Source organism: Lemur catta, chromosome 18 (assembly GCF_020740605.2).
Source record: "Lemur catta isolate mLemCat1 chromosome 18, mLemCat1.pri, whole genome shotgun sequence".
NCBI classification, from domain to species: Eukaryota; Metazoa; Chordata; class Mammalia; order Primates; family Lemuridae; genus Lemur; species Lemur catta.
Window position 1 is genome coordinate 45,769,719 of NC_059145.1, and position 16,257 is coordinate 45,785,975.

General features: G+C 42.5%; 1 protein-coding gene across 1 annotated transcript in view; it reads right to left on the minus strand.

The window, feature by feature from the left end:
* The window catches only part of LOC123623600 (myosin VIIA and Rab interacting protein), a 255,538-nt gene that overhangs the window by 139,354 nt on the left and 99,927 nt on the right, over window positions 1–16,257 (minus strand). Inside the window, 1 exon segment of the mRNA XM_045530922.1 lies at window positions 9,902–10,123. Within this exon segment, the coding sequence (XP_045386878.1) occupies window positions 9,902–10,123 (222 nt within the window).

The window sequence follows — 16,257 nt, forward strand, 5'->3', positions numbered from 1 at the left end:
ACATAACAATTGTGTAGGTCTCCCCCAGTATAGGGTCATAGTCCCACCGAGCACTGAAAAGTTAGCAATATAGATCAAGGATGGCTTTTCTGTGACTGAGAGGGGCCACCTAGATAGAGACACCATGTAGTCCAGGTGCCCAGACAGAACGGTCCTGGTATGGTTATTGGTCCCCGTGTAATTAAGGGCACACCCTTTATTCTCAAAAGTTCCCTAGAAAACTTCAATGATAAATTGTGTGATTTTCATATAATCAAATTCTAGATACGACACGTTACATTCCTTCATCTCCACTGACAAATGACAATGGAGCGAGTCTGGCTAGCTTCTGTCCTCTTTCTGGGTTTTTCATGGCTAAATTAGGGAATTTGGACCTTTCCCCTTCTAACATCCATCACGTTGCTTGGCCTTACCTCCATGCTTCGAGTTCAAAATGATGTGGAAATGAAGCAAAAGTGGAGAACTGAGAGGTTCTGGAGGGAGTAGGACTTGAGGTCTCTGAGCATATTCCACTTTCCAAAGGAACTCCAAATCATGTTTTGACAGGTGGAAGTCCTAGCACCCCCAAAATTCCTTCAGCAGAATTGGCAGTCCGTAGCATCTCTTAAAATAGGGCTCTTCTCTCCACAGCACAAGCCAATTCTTGGCAGAACAACTTGCCTGCTGCAGCATAAGAAGTGATTTTACAAGTGCTAATCTGGGAGGCTTGGGGGCGAGGAAAGGAGAGGAGACCACTGGAGTCTCTCTTGCAAGCAGATGAAGAGCCTGCAGGAGGCTCACCCATATATAACCTCCAGCAGGAAGAGGGTTTTGAATTCAGCAGTGTTTGGGGATAGGTACCACTTAATTTCTAACCTACATTTTAAACTGTGGTACCAAAATCACTACAAAAACAAAAAGGCTTGTGGTTTTGTTTTACCCTCTAACTGAAATGAGAAAGTCACCCAATACACTGTAAACTGTCACCTGGATTAGCTAATGAGATGCCATCTGCATATTTACTATAATGCTTCAGTTTTTAAGTACCACTGTAGACAGCTGCCTTGAAGTACGTTTACTTCGCTGTAATGACAACTCATTTCATTAAGTTGAGAATGGTGGCCCGGCATGGTGGCTCACGCCTGTAATCCTAGCACTGTGGGAGGCCGAGGCTGGCGGATCGTTTGAGCTCAGGAGTTTGAGACCAGCGTGAACAAGAGCGAGACCCCGTCTCTACTAAAAATAGAAAGAAATTAGCTGGACAACTAAAAATATATAGAAAAAATTAGCCGGGCATGGTGACACACGCCTGTAGTTCCAGCTACTCGGGAGGCTGAGGCAGGAGGATCGCTTGAGCCCAGGAGTTTGAGGTTGCTGTGAGCTAGGCTGACGCCAGGGCACTCTAGCCCGGGCAACAGTTGAGAATGGTGTATTATATCATAAAACTGTATGCTTATTTTTTTCTAGCTTAAAAAATAACATTAGAGTTTTAGAAATACAGAAAACTATAAAGGAAAAGGGCATAATCCTACCCTCTATATAATCCTTGCTATTTTGGGGGGTAGGCAAGTGAGGGAAACTGTCATACAGTTATATCCTGGGGATTGATAGCTGAACACCAAGTCACTTCTTCCCTTCCTCCCTGGAAACTGAATTTTAGCTATGTGGCTTTCAGTCCCCCATTGAGCTAAGCGTGGCCGTGTGATTACGCTCTTACAATAGAGAGGGAGCACAAGTGGTGTGCCTCACCACACAACTCTGCAAATACACTGGAAAACACTAAATTGTACTCTTTAAATGGGTGATCTCCATGGCATGTGAATTATATCACAACAAAACTGTCTAAAAATATAGCGCTAGAATATATATATTTTACCACAATTAAAAAAAGTAAAAAAGAAAAGTATCTCGTGGCCGTGAGGTAGGTTGGATTACAAGGTGTCATGAACTTTTCTTTATAGATGAAATGAGCAAATGAAAAGTACCCACAGAGTCATGATAAAAGTAATGGAAGTGAGGGTACAAAGCAGGGGGCAGCGTGTGGGTCCTGTGCAGCCACTGCCAGGATCTGTGGCAGAAGAGACATGCAGGTGCACCCACAAAATGTGTGATGATGTTTTTTCTCTTCTAAAGGAGCTGTGTCACTCAACCCACTTCTCAGACCATAGTCCGTCTGTCCCATGGGTACCAGCTACCCATATACTCACTTATTTAGAAAGACAGGATGATACTACTGTATATTTAGAAAGATAGGACAAGCCAGGCTTTGTTTCTCAGATGTGTTTTGTTTTTTAATATAATAAGAGGGTGGGTGAAGATGGGGCTGTGCCTGAGGTCTGTAGCTGGTGACACAGAGCAGCGTTTGCAAAGTGAGCATCCACAAAGGCACGATGCACTCACGGCCTTCCTGACAGTGGACAGTGGAATTGGACGCCCCGCCCTGCTGTGGTCAGTACGAGCCTGAACGGTGCTCTCTGCAGGGACACGTCAAGACCACAAGCTAAAACATTAATGGAAAACCAGCAAAGGTTTTTCATTTTGGAACTAAGCGGGAGATGATGTACTTTTTCCTCTCGTTTACCCCCTTGCCTCAGTGACTCACTGCAGCTCAAGGGGGCTGAGACTGGGGTATTTTTCCACTTGTCTTGTGCATAACTTGGATGTCGTATCCTTGGTGGATAAGTAATTGATTCCATTTCATATATCCCCAAGGTGGTGAAAGGATTAATGAATACAGTATTTTGTACAGAGTTTCTTTCCAACTTTCAGGACTAAATAATCTTTGCTAGGAGAACACTGTATATGATACGTCCTCAGTAGTAACACTGGTTTTAGCTGGACAAACCTGACACTATATCCCCAACCATCTCAAGACGCTCATAGAGCCTTTTAAGAAAACCAGAGGGGAATATCCAAAGTTCTTGAAATATTTTACTCTCCTACAGCAGAATACTATTCTATTCCCAGAAAAATAGTGAGAATTTTTAAAATGAGAGAACTTGACATTGGTGAGCTTGTGCTGCAAGTGATGTTTATTGCTGGTGGCAGAGTAATGTTGCATAATTCTGTGAGAAAGCAACATTGTACTATTTAAGAAGAGTGAAAAACATATATAGTCTTGGAACCAAGAGTTCCAAGAGTTCTACTCCTAGAGTTTTTCTTAAGAAAATAACCAGAGGCAAAAGGACATGTGACTAAAGATGCTCACGGGGACGTCATCTGTAGTTGCAAAATAAAAATGAAAGAAGAAACACCAATATTTAAAATCATGAAAATGAGTTAATAAACTGTGATACAATATCATGATAGACTGTTAAACAGGCATTTAAATAACTATGACTATTGTATACAAATGGGGATAAAAGTTGATGTGTTTAAGTAAAATGGTAGTAACAGGGAGATATTGCCATGATTATCACCATTTAAAATATGGGTTTATATGGATGATAACACAGAGATGACGATAATTCTATTACGGTGATGGGATCATGGGTGACTGATTATTCACCACACCTGGTACCTAACAAGCACCCCATAAATGTTAACATTGAAATTGTCATCACCAACTCTTAGGCCTTGTTTCAGGGTATCCAGTGTATAGCAGGAAGAGGAAAATTAGGTTTCATGTGGACTAGCCCCCTTCATACCAGAGGAAAAGCCAACTGAGTCTCTGAGTAGAAATAAGGCCTACCATGCATTCTGAGCACAATACCCAGCTTGACTCAGGAGATATTCACCCTTCTCTGTGCTCAGAGAAAACCCACGCAGTACAGTCAACTGTTGTTGCTTGACAGAACCCTCCTGGTATTCTGGAGGGAATAGCTCTTCTTGGCCTACAAATGTCCCACATACTATAGGATGTCTGGCTCCACAGTACCAGAGGTTACCAGTAATCCCAGTCATTGTGATAATCAAAATACTCTCACAAAAGATATTTCTGAACTCCCCCTGAACAATGATATTGATCCCATGAGAACCACTGGGTCCATCTACCACCCAGACCCCAGATTTGCTTTACAACTGCATCAAACCTTTGCTCAAACCTATCCACAGATAGGTAAGTGATGCATATCTCTCCAAATGTTTGCTTAGTTTATATAATTTCCAAATTGCAGAAATGAGTCTAGTTCTCTCTTGGGGAGCCCAGAGTTAGACTCATTCTTTCCTCAATTTTGATAACCTCTGATAATCAATAGAATATGATTATGTAATTAAATATGAAATGTCTGATTTCAAATCAAAAGTGTAGTTTATTACATCTCAAATAAGAAGCAGTAAAATTAATCAAAGTATGCACCTAAAATAACGAAACAGGGTTGCCATCTTAACAGTGGCTTGTTTATGACAGTGGTTAAGAAGCCTGGAGAGAGAGTAAGGGTGAAATTGCAAAAGGCATTTTCCACAGCTTGTTGAGGATTAAATATTTTTCCTTGCAAGAAGTGGTCCAAAGCCTGGAAGAAGTGGTAGTTGGTACAAGGTCTGTTGAATACAGTGGCTGACAAAGTGTTTCCAAGTCCAGGCTTTGTAGTTCGAGTGGTGGTGTTTGTGCGACATGTGGTTGAGCACTGTCTTGCAAGATGATTGACCTGTTTCTATAGCCAATCTCAGCTGCTTAATCACAAGCATCCTCACCATTTCGTCCAGTTGGTTGCAGCAGACATACGCTGTAATTGATTGACTAGGTTTCATGAAGCTATAGTGGATAATACCAGCACTGGACCACCAAACAGACACCATTAGATTTTTTTCATGAAGATTCAGTTTTGGACTGTGTTTTGGCACTTCATCTTTATCTAACGATTGCGCCGAATGCTTGGGATTGTCAAAAATAATCCATTTTTCATCACACATAACAATATAGTGTAGAAATGGTCCACCTTTATGTCATGACAGCAAAGAAAGGCAAGTTTCGAGACAATTTCTCTTCTGATGCTTGTTTAATTCATGTGGAACCCATCTATCCAGCTTCTTTACCTTGCCAATTTATTTCAAATGGTCCAATGTTGTTGGAATAGTAACGTCAAACCTTGCTGCTAACTCATGCATAGGTTGCGATGGATTCGCTTCCACAACAGCTTTCAGCTCATCATTATCCACTTTGGTTTTAGGTCGCCCGTGTGGCTCATTTTCAAGATTAAAATCACCAGAACCGGAATTCTCAAACCACTGACATACTGTGCATCCATTAGCCACATCCTTCCCAAACACTTTGTTGATATTTGGGGCAAAACAGATGGAGCAAAAGGACTGATGAGGAACTAAACAAATGATTATAATTACAGCAATGACCATTAAATGGGAATTTTCATTTAAAATTCTTACAATGCTTTTAATGAACTAAATAATAAAACAGAACAGGACACATAGACTTTTTTCATTGAGATTAAAAGAAGTTATAGATTATCAACCTTTTTTAGTGACTTGACACTCTGAGTCCTCTTCTGATAAACCTGAGTCCTAATCTGACTCACTCATTTAGAGCCACACTGTAGACAAGCCCAGGTGCTCAGTACAGGTATTAATATTTACTTCTCAGGCTTTGTGCTAATATTGTCACATTAGTGTCAGCCCTCAACTCCTAGCTCCTTAATTTTGTGTGGACAAGTATTGTTCTTATTATAGTTGTCCACGGCCTACAGTATCTCAAAAAATATATATATTTGTGGTATCCATTAAATAAGCAGCTAGAAATTAAACCAATGCAACAATAATGGGCTTAATTTGCATAAGGAAAGGAAAACTGTCATGGGTAGAGGGGAGTGAATATGGGTCTTACTAATGTACTGAGATTTCATACATACATGTACACACACACACAAAATATGCTCTTCATGGAATCTGACATACACAATGTTTTAAAAACCTACTTGCTTGAATACGAATATGCTGGAAGAATGGCACAAAGATTCATGTCTAACGTTAATCACTCCTGACCAAGGAGGGGTTTCAGATTGACCGAAGGGCAGAGGAGCCACTAGACAAAGTGGACGGCAGCACAGAGCATCCACACTGCCATTATCCAGCATGATGCTGGCTTTTGCCGGGGTAAAATCTGTATTTAAAGTCTAAACAATCTGTTGTAAACTATCTTTCTGCTTCAAAAAAATTGGGCAGGTTTTAGAAGTTGTTATTTATCTGAAATTTTCCATACTTGGTTCAAGTCAAAATATTCCTTAAATGTTTCACATTATGATGAGTTTGGCTATGACTCTTGTGTAATGCTCAGGGTTTATACAGTTTGTGGCTCTATGAATAAAATAAACTTTTCTGAGGAACCCTTCAAAAAACATGAACACGATCCAGCTACAACATAAAATATTCTCAGCCCACAGGCCATACATCTGCGATACCATGACCCAGACGTACTTCTCCGTCAAATTGGGCCTTAGAGAAATTTCAAGAAGCAAAAATGTGCCACATGTCTCATGGATTTGTTCCCTAGACAGTTTCCTGAGATTGACTTGAATAACATGGAAACATAGGGAATGGACTAAACTTCTCCATCTGTTTTGGTTTCAGCCAACAATAATCCCCAAACTCCTGGAAACATCCCCCCAAGACATAATACGAGATTAAAACAGCAAAATTCCCAATCTCTCCTCAGCATCCCTTTTCTGCCAGATTTGATTAAACAAGTGTGGGTGTGCTCTGTCTGAGCTAGATACACAGAGTGTGGAAGACTACGCATTAATCCCTCACTTCCTTAAAAAAGAAATGGAACAAGCATACACTGGTTTTTGCATGTCTTTTCAGGTATCTTTCTATGAATGGTCTTTTATTTCCTAGTGTTCTACTTCTGAACTCAGGAGCTGCTATGCAATGTTGACATGGATACGATGCAAGACTAAGTTAAATGGGATTACCTCCTCATATACTTGTTAGAAATATGAAGGGGGGGGAGTAAAAAAAATAAAATTAAATTAAATTAAAAAAAAAGAAATATGAAGTGGAAATTTAAAATGTAGCCTTAGCAGCCATTTTCTGCCCTTTTTACAACTTATTTTTCAATATCTGGCAATTTCTTGAGATCATAGAATATAAGTAAAATAGTAAAGGATTGGAATCAATCAGAAGACCTGGCTTTGCAAGGCAGGGTTCTTCCCTTTGTAAGAGATATGATTCCGAGGTTGTGTACATAAATGCAATGTCATTTAATTATAACTAATAAAAGACCCCCACATACAACTTAGGGTAAATGTAGGGTCTAGAGGCTGCAACTGTACACTTTACTACTACTAACTGCATTAAATTTGGAGATTTTTCTGACACAGAGGAAAGAGGAAAAGAGAAACATTGACAGAAACAAAACTGTGTGGGTACAAATACTTCTTTCCATTTATGGGTGAGTACGTTGAGGCACAATAAAGAATAGCATATTTTAATAACTGCTAGGGTTTGAAATTTCAATGATTGCACCACACCTTGAGGATCAAACCTAAATTCTTCTCACAAACTGACCCAACTACTTGCCATCCTCCCACTGCCAGAGTGGTCTGCTACAGGTCCTCCATGCTCCTCGGGGGCATCTGCCTCTTCGCTCATGCCACACCTTATTTCACAATGCCTCATGATTCCTCCTCTCCATCAGAGTTCCATCCGGAATTCTCTCTTCTGTAGAACCTCTTTAGGGCACCTAACACTCTCTGGATCCTCTCCTCTTTAAAATTCCTAAAGCTTCACCTTGTACCACACATCTTGCTATTGGACATTGTCCTGTTCTAATTTTGGCTCACGAAGATCCAAGTGCCTTCTACGCACCAGGCTCTGGTGTTACAAACGGAGCTGAAGAAGACAGTGTCCCTGTCCTGGTGGCATTCACCACCAGTTGGTAACAAATGCCACGGTAGCACAATGGTGCCATGGCCAATGTTAGAGCCAAGTGCTGTGTAAGACTCACCCAAATTGCTGGGTGCAGAATCATGACCTTCAGTCATCCCACCCTCTTCTACTTCTTATTTCTGTCACCTCCTGACCTTCTAGTTCCTCCTTCTCACTCAAGAGAAACTTGTCCTCTACCTCATTCTTCACCTCCATACCGCTGCTACCACCTGGTCATTTCAGAACCCATGGGCATTAACTTTTCAGTTCCTTGATATCCTTGTCTAGACCTCATCTCCTATTCCTGATAACTGTCCAACTAATCCACTTTGGAAATCACTCATTCAAACATCTTCCTCCCTGCACAAAATTTTCTTTTCTTCCAATTTGCTTTGTTAAGTACCTGCACTGTGACAGTTCTTCAACTTTACCAGGTACTTCTAGTTGACTGATCCCCTCATATTCTCCCCATCTATCCATAGCACCTTCTGTCTTTACTTCCCTCACTGTCCAGATTATGTCTTGACTTCCTTCACTATCTAATACCCTAAACTCCATCACCCTCTGACCTTTCCCAAACCCCTAGAAAACTCCCAACCCAGTAATAAACCAACTGGCTACTCTCGTCATGTTTGCACATGGGCAGGTGAGTGTGGCTGGAGCAAAACAAGCCATGGGAAGATTGAAAGGAAACAGATTCATGATTAGTTACTGGAACTTGGCTCAAAAGCCTGGATCTCCGACTCCTGTAATGTGTATTTTAAACCTAATCTAATTTTTTCCAACATCCAACTCTTATTCTCAGTGCTTGACCCTACCCCACTTTTACTGAGAGACGAAAGGCACGGACGAACCACTCTCCATCCACCACTCCCAAAGACCAGGTCATCCACATCCGAGTCTCCTCCTTCCCTTTGTTGTCACAGGGTGTCTCCTCCTCCCATCAATCTGCCATGTGGAGACGCAGCTGTGTTCCCTGCTCTGAAGGTCAGGCGCAGGACCCGGGCAGCACCCAGTCCTGGACACTGATGCTCAGCAAACCACTTTTTGCCTCAGTTGGTGTCTCTGGGCTCCTCTGTTCTTTACCGCCCAGAGACTGACTCCTTGGAGACCCCACGGGAACACAGCAGCTGTCCTCACTAACTAGTTCTATGGGAAAATGCTAGGACTTGATGTGTTGAAGAATAGAAGCGAGTAAAGAGAACAAGGGGAGGAGAAAGGTAAAGCAGGGAAAGATGAGGGTGGCAGGAGCTCCTGAGTGTGTGCCCTCAGGACTAGCCAGTCTCAGTCTTGCTCACTGTAACAGGCATTATGGAAGCATGCAGCAAATCCGCATCACAATGTGCTCTACCAATGCTGGGATCCACACAGACTTAAGAATTCCAAGGAATTGCAGACACTGGCTTATCAAACTCATCAGTTTATAAATACACAATGTATCAAAGAAATGCTCTGCTGGTCACTGAGGGAGGATAAGAAATGCCATGCTAATCATTTCCTTCATGTGGCGGTCTTCATCTTCCCTTTCACAGTATTAACTCTTTTTTTTTTTTTTAATCTTTTACAGTCCTGCTTTGATTTCTTGTCCTCTGTGAAGCTTTCTCCAGGCACTAGGGCCAGTTGCTCCTTGCTCAGTGTCCCCCATAGCCAATGACAAATTGATCAGGGCATGTGTCAACACAGTGAGACCAACACTCACATATCCCATCATCACCCTACAAGTCACTAGCAATCTGCCTAGTTCACCATCACGTTTCCAGCACCCAGCCTAATTCCTAAGAATCCAACATGCTTCTGGAAGGAATGAATGAAAGGATGAGACCAGATGAGAAACTGCAGAAGGATGGATGTAGCACGTGGAAGCTGCACCTTCAATTCCAAGACTGCCTGCACCTCCCCTTTCTACTTACACCCAGGGCTCCAGGAGGCCTTCCTCTCTGCAAATGTCAGTGGGTATCCATAACCAGTTCACATCTCTCCTCAGCAATCTTTCTGCTGCAGTCTATACTCTGTGCTGATCCATCAATCCCTGCTGGTCCTACCTGGCTGAAGGCAATGGCGGGTGCCACCTGGGGCAGCCCCTGGTGGTGCACCGGTCACTCACCTCGCTTGCTGGCAGACGCAGCAGACCCAGGCTTTCTCGTGCTTCTGGTAGGAGCAGCAGCTCTTGCAGACGTTGAACTTGCAGTCCCCACACTGGCGCTTGGTGTTGACAAGGAAGGTGAAGGGTGAGCAGCAGCGCATGCAGCAGTGCTCCACGAACTGCTGATGCTTCGAGAGGATGCTGCACTTGCTGCCCTCCTCATCCAACTTCTGCTTCAGCTCACTGGGAGACAGGGCGGGGGAGGGGAGCAGAGAGACAACACATCAGGTCGGGGCTGTTTCCCCAAAGCACCCTGCCCTGGCCCTCCCTTAGGCCAAGCTACCACATAGGACCTTTCTGCAGAACAACAAAATTCGGAAAGATCAACCAAGTAACATGATGTCTGGAGAGGAACGCTAATGGTGGGTTAGTTTTACTCCTGTATATCATTCTTTTCTAAGAAAAGGCATGAAAATCCTATTACTTATATTTCAGAGACTACATGGAGACACAGATTATTAAAAAACTAATAAGCACATCCTTAAAAAAATAAAACCTTTAACCTAATTAATGCCTTTTTAAAGGAGCAGGAGATCACTTATGATAAAACATTAATCCTCGTAACAGCCCTGCTGGGAATATGATAAATGCAGCCCTGGCCCTATTTAACATCCCTGGAAACTGAAGTACCCAGGGATTTTCAAAGCTTTCAGATCGATGTGAGTCAATAAGGATTCTCTGGGTGACGGCAGATCAAGGCACTGGTTATTCAGAGTTGGATACAAGACGATTTCCTTCTTCTGAAAAGCTCATGGTCACGCTGGGCACACGGCCAGCCGTGTTAATGCAAAACATGACAGTGCATACATTCCTCCCTGTGCTCAGGGAGAAGGAAAGGAGACTCCTTGAAAGACGACAATACGCCCCAAACAGACTGAGTCACCCGGGAGAAAACTAACTGAAAGTAACCAGGTTACTCTGAATTGGCAAGTTTGAGTTTGTCCTGCTACAAAATTGAGGGCCCACAAAGAATGGTAGAAAAATTATTTCTTTCTATTGCTATTATTTTTATTACTATTTTACCATTACTTTATTATTATTATAGTAGTAGTAAGACACAGACAATACCCTACTTACGATGATTCAGCTTGTGATTTTTTGACTTTCCAATGATATGAAAACTCAGGACATTCAACACAGAATAGGAACCAAAGACCCCGTATAGCAAAAGCAATCTTAAGCAAAAAGAACACAAATTGGGAGGCATCGATTTACCAGACTTCAAACTATACTACAAGGCTATAGTAACTGAAACAGCACAGTACTGGCACAAGACATAGACCAATGGAACAGAACTGAGAACCCAGATATAAAACCATGCTCATGTAGCCATCTAATCTTTGACAAAGCAGACAAAAACATACACTGGGGAAAAGAATCCTTATTCAATAAATGGTGCTGGGAAAATTGGATAGCCACATGTAGAAGACTGAAACAAGATCTGTACCTTCCACCTCTCACAAAAATCAACTCACGGTGGATAACAGACTTAAACCTAAGGCATAAAACTATAAGAATTCTATAAGAAAACGTTAGGAAAACTCTTATAGACATTGGCCTAGGCAAAGAATTTATGAAGAAGACCCTAGAGGCAATCACAGCAACAACAGAAATAAATAAATGGGACCTGATCAAATTAAAAAGCTGTAAAGCCAAGGAAAATATCACAAGAGCAACAGACAACCTACAGAATGGGAGAAAATATTCGCATGTTAGACTTACATTTTCAATTCCAGTAGTGAAATTGCTGGGTCATATAGTAACACTATGTCTAACCTTTTGTAAAACTGCCAGACTATTTTCCAAATGGCTGCACCATCTTACATTTCCACCAGCAAAACGTGAGGGTTCCAATTTCTCCACATCCTCAGCAATACTGTTATTATCTGCCTTTTGATTATGGCTACCCTAGGGGGTATAAGGTGGGATCTGATTGTGGTTTTGATTTGCATTTCCCTAATGATTAATGATGTTGAACATCTTTTCATGTTATTATAGGCCACTTACACATCTTCTTTGGAGAAAAATCAATTCAAATTTTTTGCCCATTTCTAAATTAGATTATTTCTCTTTTATTGTTGTAAGACTTATTTATATGTGCTGGATACAAATCTGTTATATTATTTACAAATATTTTTCCTTTCTTGTATTAAACCTTATATTTTATTAGATCTTTTATGTGTTTTTAGTAAAAGGAAGCATCTTACTAGCTCATCTCACCCCGCTACTAGATTTGGAAATCTGTGTATGGTTTTATAACTTCTTTTTTCACTTAACAACATATCGTAAACATCTGTCCATGACAATTCAAAGGGTGTGTGCAGCTTTGGCTCTTGGGTGCTCTCAGCTGGCTCACACATGGGGCAGGGTTCACTGTTCTGCATAGCGCCCAGTACTTACTTGTGGCTCGAACACTGGGTAGTAAGGGGAGACCGTGTCACGCTAGCTAACAATTCTACGGGGTAAAATAGCATATGTGCAATTTGGCTGAATAAAGTGTTTACAGGGAGACAGAGCAGAGGTGTTGTCTCAAGGAAGGAAGATGTTGTTATTAAGTCCCTTAGATTTACAGCAGAAGTTGTGCTCAGTCATTGACAGCTCTGAAATCTGTCAACAATAAAAGACAGCCTCAAATTGACTGGCTTATATTGATATTTCAGAGACACTAAATTAAATGGGATTAAATGTCCAGGAAGGAAAGTCTTTGGGGATCAAAAAAGCTCTTTCAACTCAATCCACAGGATCACTTGAGCTTTATGAGTTCTGTTTCCTAATACATAGGACTGCAAATTCCAATGGCATTTTAAAACTCACTGGCTTGTGCCATGCCCCCGAGAGTTTATTTTGAGCAAATGAGGTGTTCTGAACCACAGGCTCAGTGGAGGAATGGAATGCCATTCTTCTGGGCCATCTCCTACCTATTAGACTCTATTACCCAGCAGTATCTCATGGAAGAAGTCATTGGGCAGAATTGAAAAGGATAACTTATAATGGTTAATTACAGAATCAACCAAGAATCATGCAAGTCAAGCCACCTGCTTTGAAATGTCCTGGGATGAACCAGGCCTCCAAATGGTCAGCCATGTGGAAAGAGTGATGAATTTAGTGTTGGAGGCTAGAGTACACAGCTGGACTCATCACTTACCAAAAAGCCCCCCATCCTTTATGGGCCTCTGTTTTTCCAAACAGCACTTATAATTCCTACTGCACAGGGTTGCTAGAGATTTTAAATGGGTAAAGCAACAAAAAGTAAATACTAGTTATTCAATTGGATTAGTGAGAAATCCAGTGGTCTGAATATCTATAACATTTGATCACACTTGTCTATTTATCAAGAAGGTTTCTGTGATAGTATCTGGGCAAGAATACTCAACACTTACTTGTTGCTTGAGCATTAGGTAACAGTGGGTGTGATGTGGTATCTCACTGTGGTTTTTATTGCATTTCCTTAGTAACTAAAGATGTTGAACATGTTTAGTCTGATCTTTGGCAATGTCTTCTAACATCTGATTTAGTCTCCTGATAGACTGTTCTACAGCAAGCATCTTAAAAGCCTATCAGCATTTCATGGTCTCTTGTTCCATCGCCATGCCAACTCTGATAGGCTGTTAGTGGGTGAAGGAAGCACTGTGTGTTGAGAGGAGGCAAACAGGCTCAATGGGTTTAGGTGCCATGCTGAGTTAGCCGTATCTTCCATGGAGAAGTGATGGCGTGTGTGTCACTCATTTGCTATCCCTCAACTCACTTATCAAAGAGATGGCAATGCTGATCCATAGGTATGAGCCACCCCTTGACAGTCACAGGTACTACTGCTTAGACTGTCAATCATTCACTCAATTGGTCACCTGCCACTCTGGGCACTGGGGATAAGAAGAAAAAAAGACACAGCCCCCCACTTCATGAGACATGTATTAAGGTAGGGGTTCAGATGGTGACAAACTAAGTAAAACAAAATAATTATACGTTGTGAAACATCCTGTTACAGAATAAGTAGGGTGCTGAGACCAAGAATAACATGGGGACCTACTTTAGATATGGTGGTGAGAGAGGCTTCCCGGGGGAGGTCGGGTTCCAGTTAAAACAATAAGATGGGAAGGAGCCAGCCCAGTGGAAGACGCACATCCCGGGCAGAGGGAGCAGCAGGAGAAAAGGGCTTAACATTTGGGGGAGGCAGAAGGAGAACAACACACAGCTCCAGAAAGAAGTTTAGATTTTCTTCTAAGTGCAAGAGGGAAGTTATTGAGGATTGTGAGCAGAGAAATGTCAGCCACTGCCAGGTGAGGCCTGCCTCTTAGAGAGTCTTGCAAGCGTGGAAGCGTGGGATGCGGAAGCGTGGGAAGTGCTGCAGTCCCCTGGGTAAGGATGACCGGAGTTTGGATTGGGCAGGAACAGGAGAGATGGGGAAGTGGGCTGATGCCTGGCACACCTGCTCAGGGCCCAGACAGGAAACCAGGTTTCTGGCTTGCGTAACTGTGTGGGGAGAAGGACGAGTCGTGTGGGCAGGGGCTGAGGAGCAGTGCCAAGGGGACACCTGGGTGCCTGTTTCAGCAGCTCACAGGAGGCGGCAGGCCAGCTACATGAGTTTGGGAGTCACCTTCATAAACGTACGTATAAGAATGATGAGCCACCCCTAAGGGACAGTATAGCAAGGGCAGGGGTGGAAAGAGCCTAGGGACCAGCCAGGAAAACTCAGGCAGAAAGGCTGGAGAGGGGAAACCAGACAGAGAGACTGGGGAGGACGCTAGAGCAAGAGGATGTTTCCAGAAGGGGAGCGTGGATGACTGTCGGCCATGGGGGCAGAGTCGTGTCCACTGGATTTGGCAGCTTGGGAGTCAGGGGTGACCCTGGCCAGGGCAGTTTCAGCGGGGAAGGCGGGGCTGGAGCCAGGCTGCTGCGGACCAAAGAGTGAATGTGGGGTGAGGTGGTGGGTCCGTCAAGGAATTCTTCTTCCAGTAACGTTATAATCGCTTTTAAGAGCCAGGCTCCAAAGTGGGGAGCCCGACTTACAGTGTAACCACATTCACAATAATTTCGAAGTATGTTTTGCTTTTAATTTGCCATGGCTAATACCACTCTCTTACTGGGTAATTTCAGGCAGAATCATTTTGCTGCCCCCTGACTGTGTTATAAATAAATCAGTCAAGACGAAAAGAGCTCAAGAAACCACAGCTCTATTAGGAAAGAAAATGAAATTTAAATGTTCCCTCCGAATGTTAGAGCGAATGACACACGCCAATACGCGCTGCGGTTACCAGCTGTAAGTGGAGGAGACCGTGGTAAGCCAGGACTTCTGCAGGTCCTGTTAGCCCTGGGAGCGGAGGCAGTCACCGTGCCCCTGGCAACGCTCTGGGGCCTCGTCAGCCTCAAGTTCTGCGGGCGGCGCAGCCAACACGGAGGTCACGAGAGGCTGAGAGGCACTGGCTCTGCTCCTCATAGCTACAAGTCACCCCACTCTGCTAAGCCCCACTCCTTTTTTGGCAAAGAAGGATACCAGCAGCTTTCTAAATGGTTGTTGCAGAAATAAATGAAAAAACGACATGAGTTGCGCCACAGGTGCCTAAAAAGTAAAAGCAATCGTACAGACATCCGGAATTATATCAGTTCAAACCAGCTAAGCTTCCACTCCACAACAAGGGCTCAGAAAAGGCTCCCCTCTCCCCATCAGATCTTCTGGAATATTTAGCCAAAAGCTACTGGTCAGGATGCAATTTACCAGTATCAGGTCAAATTAGTAATTTGATTGAAAGGATAGTTCGGACAAAAATTAATATCTCTAATTACTTTTTTTAAAAAATGGCAATTTTTTTTTGTCTCTGGGAGGTGGAGGCAGTGAGGGTAGGAATAGTTACACTTCTTTCTGTATTTTGCGACATTTTTGCTAGTTGCCATCTCTATATAAGAAGAATAATGAGATTAAAAAATTTGAAGTCACTGAAGAGAGCCATAGTTTATATTTAACAAGTTCAAACTATAATTGATAGGGAATTTATAGACACAATTCAATGGAAAAAAGAGTTGCAGGATGAACGCACATTTACATAAATCACTTCTATGCAACCCACTGAAATAAGTAAAAATAATGGGAACAGACGGTTAGCTCCATGTTTAATAACACTAAGAAATTCCTACGATGTTTCTGCCCTCCCCCAATAGACTATGAATGATGTTGAGTGACATTTGGATGTCTGGAAGGAAGACAGTGAAATCAAACACCCATCCATCTAACTTTGAGCAAGTGAAGAGTTCTCTAGTAATGCATGAGAGCACCTTAGAGGCGTTACGATTCTTTTCTTGAAAAGAAGAGGAACAAGGGAATG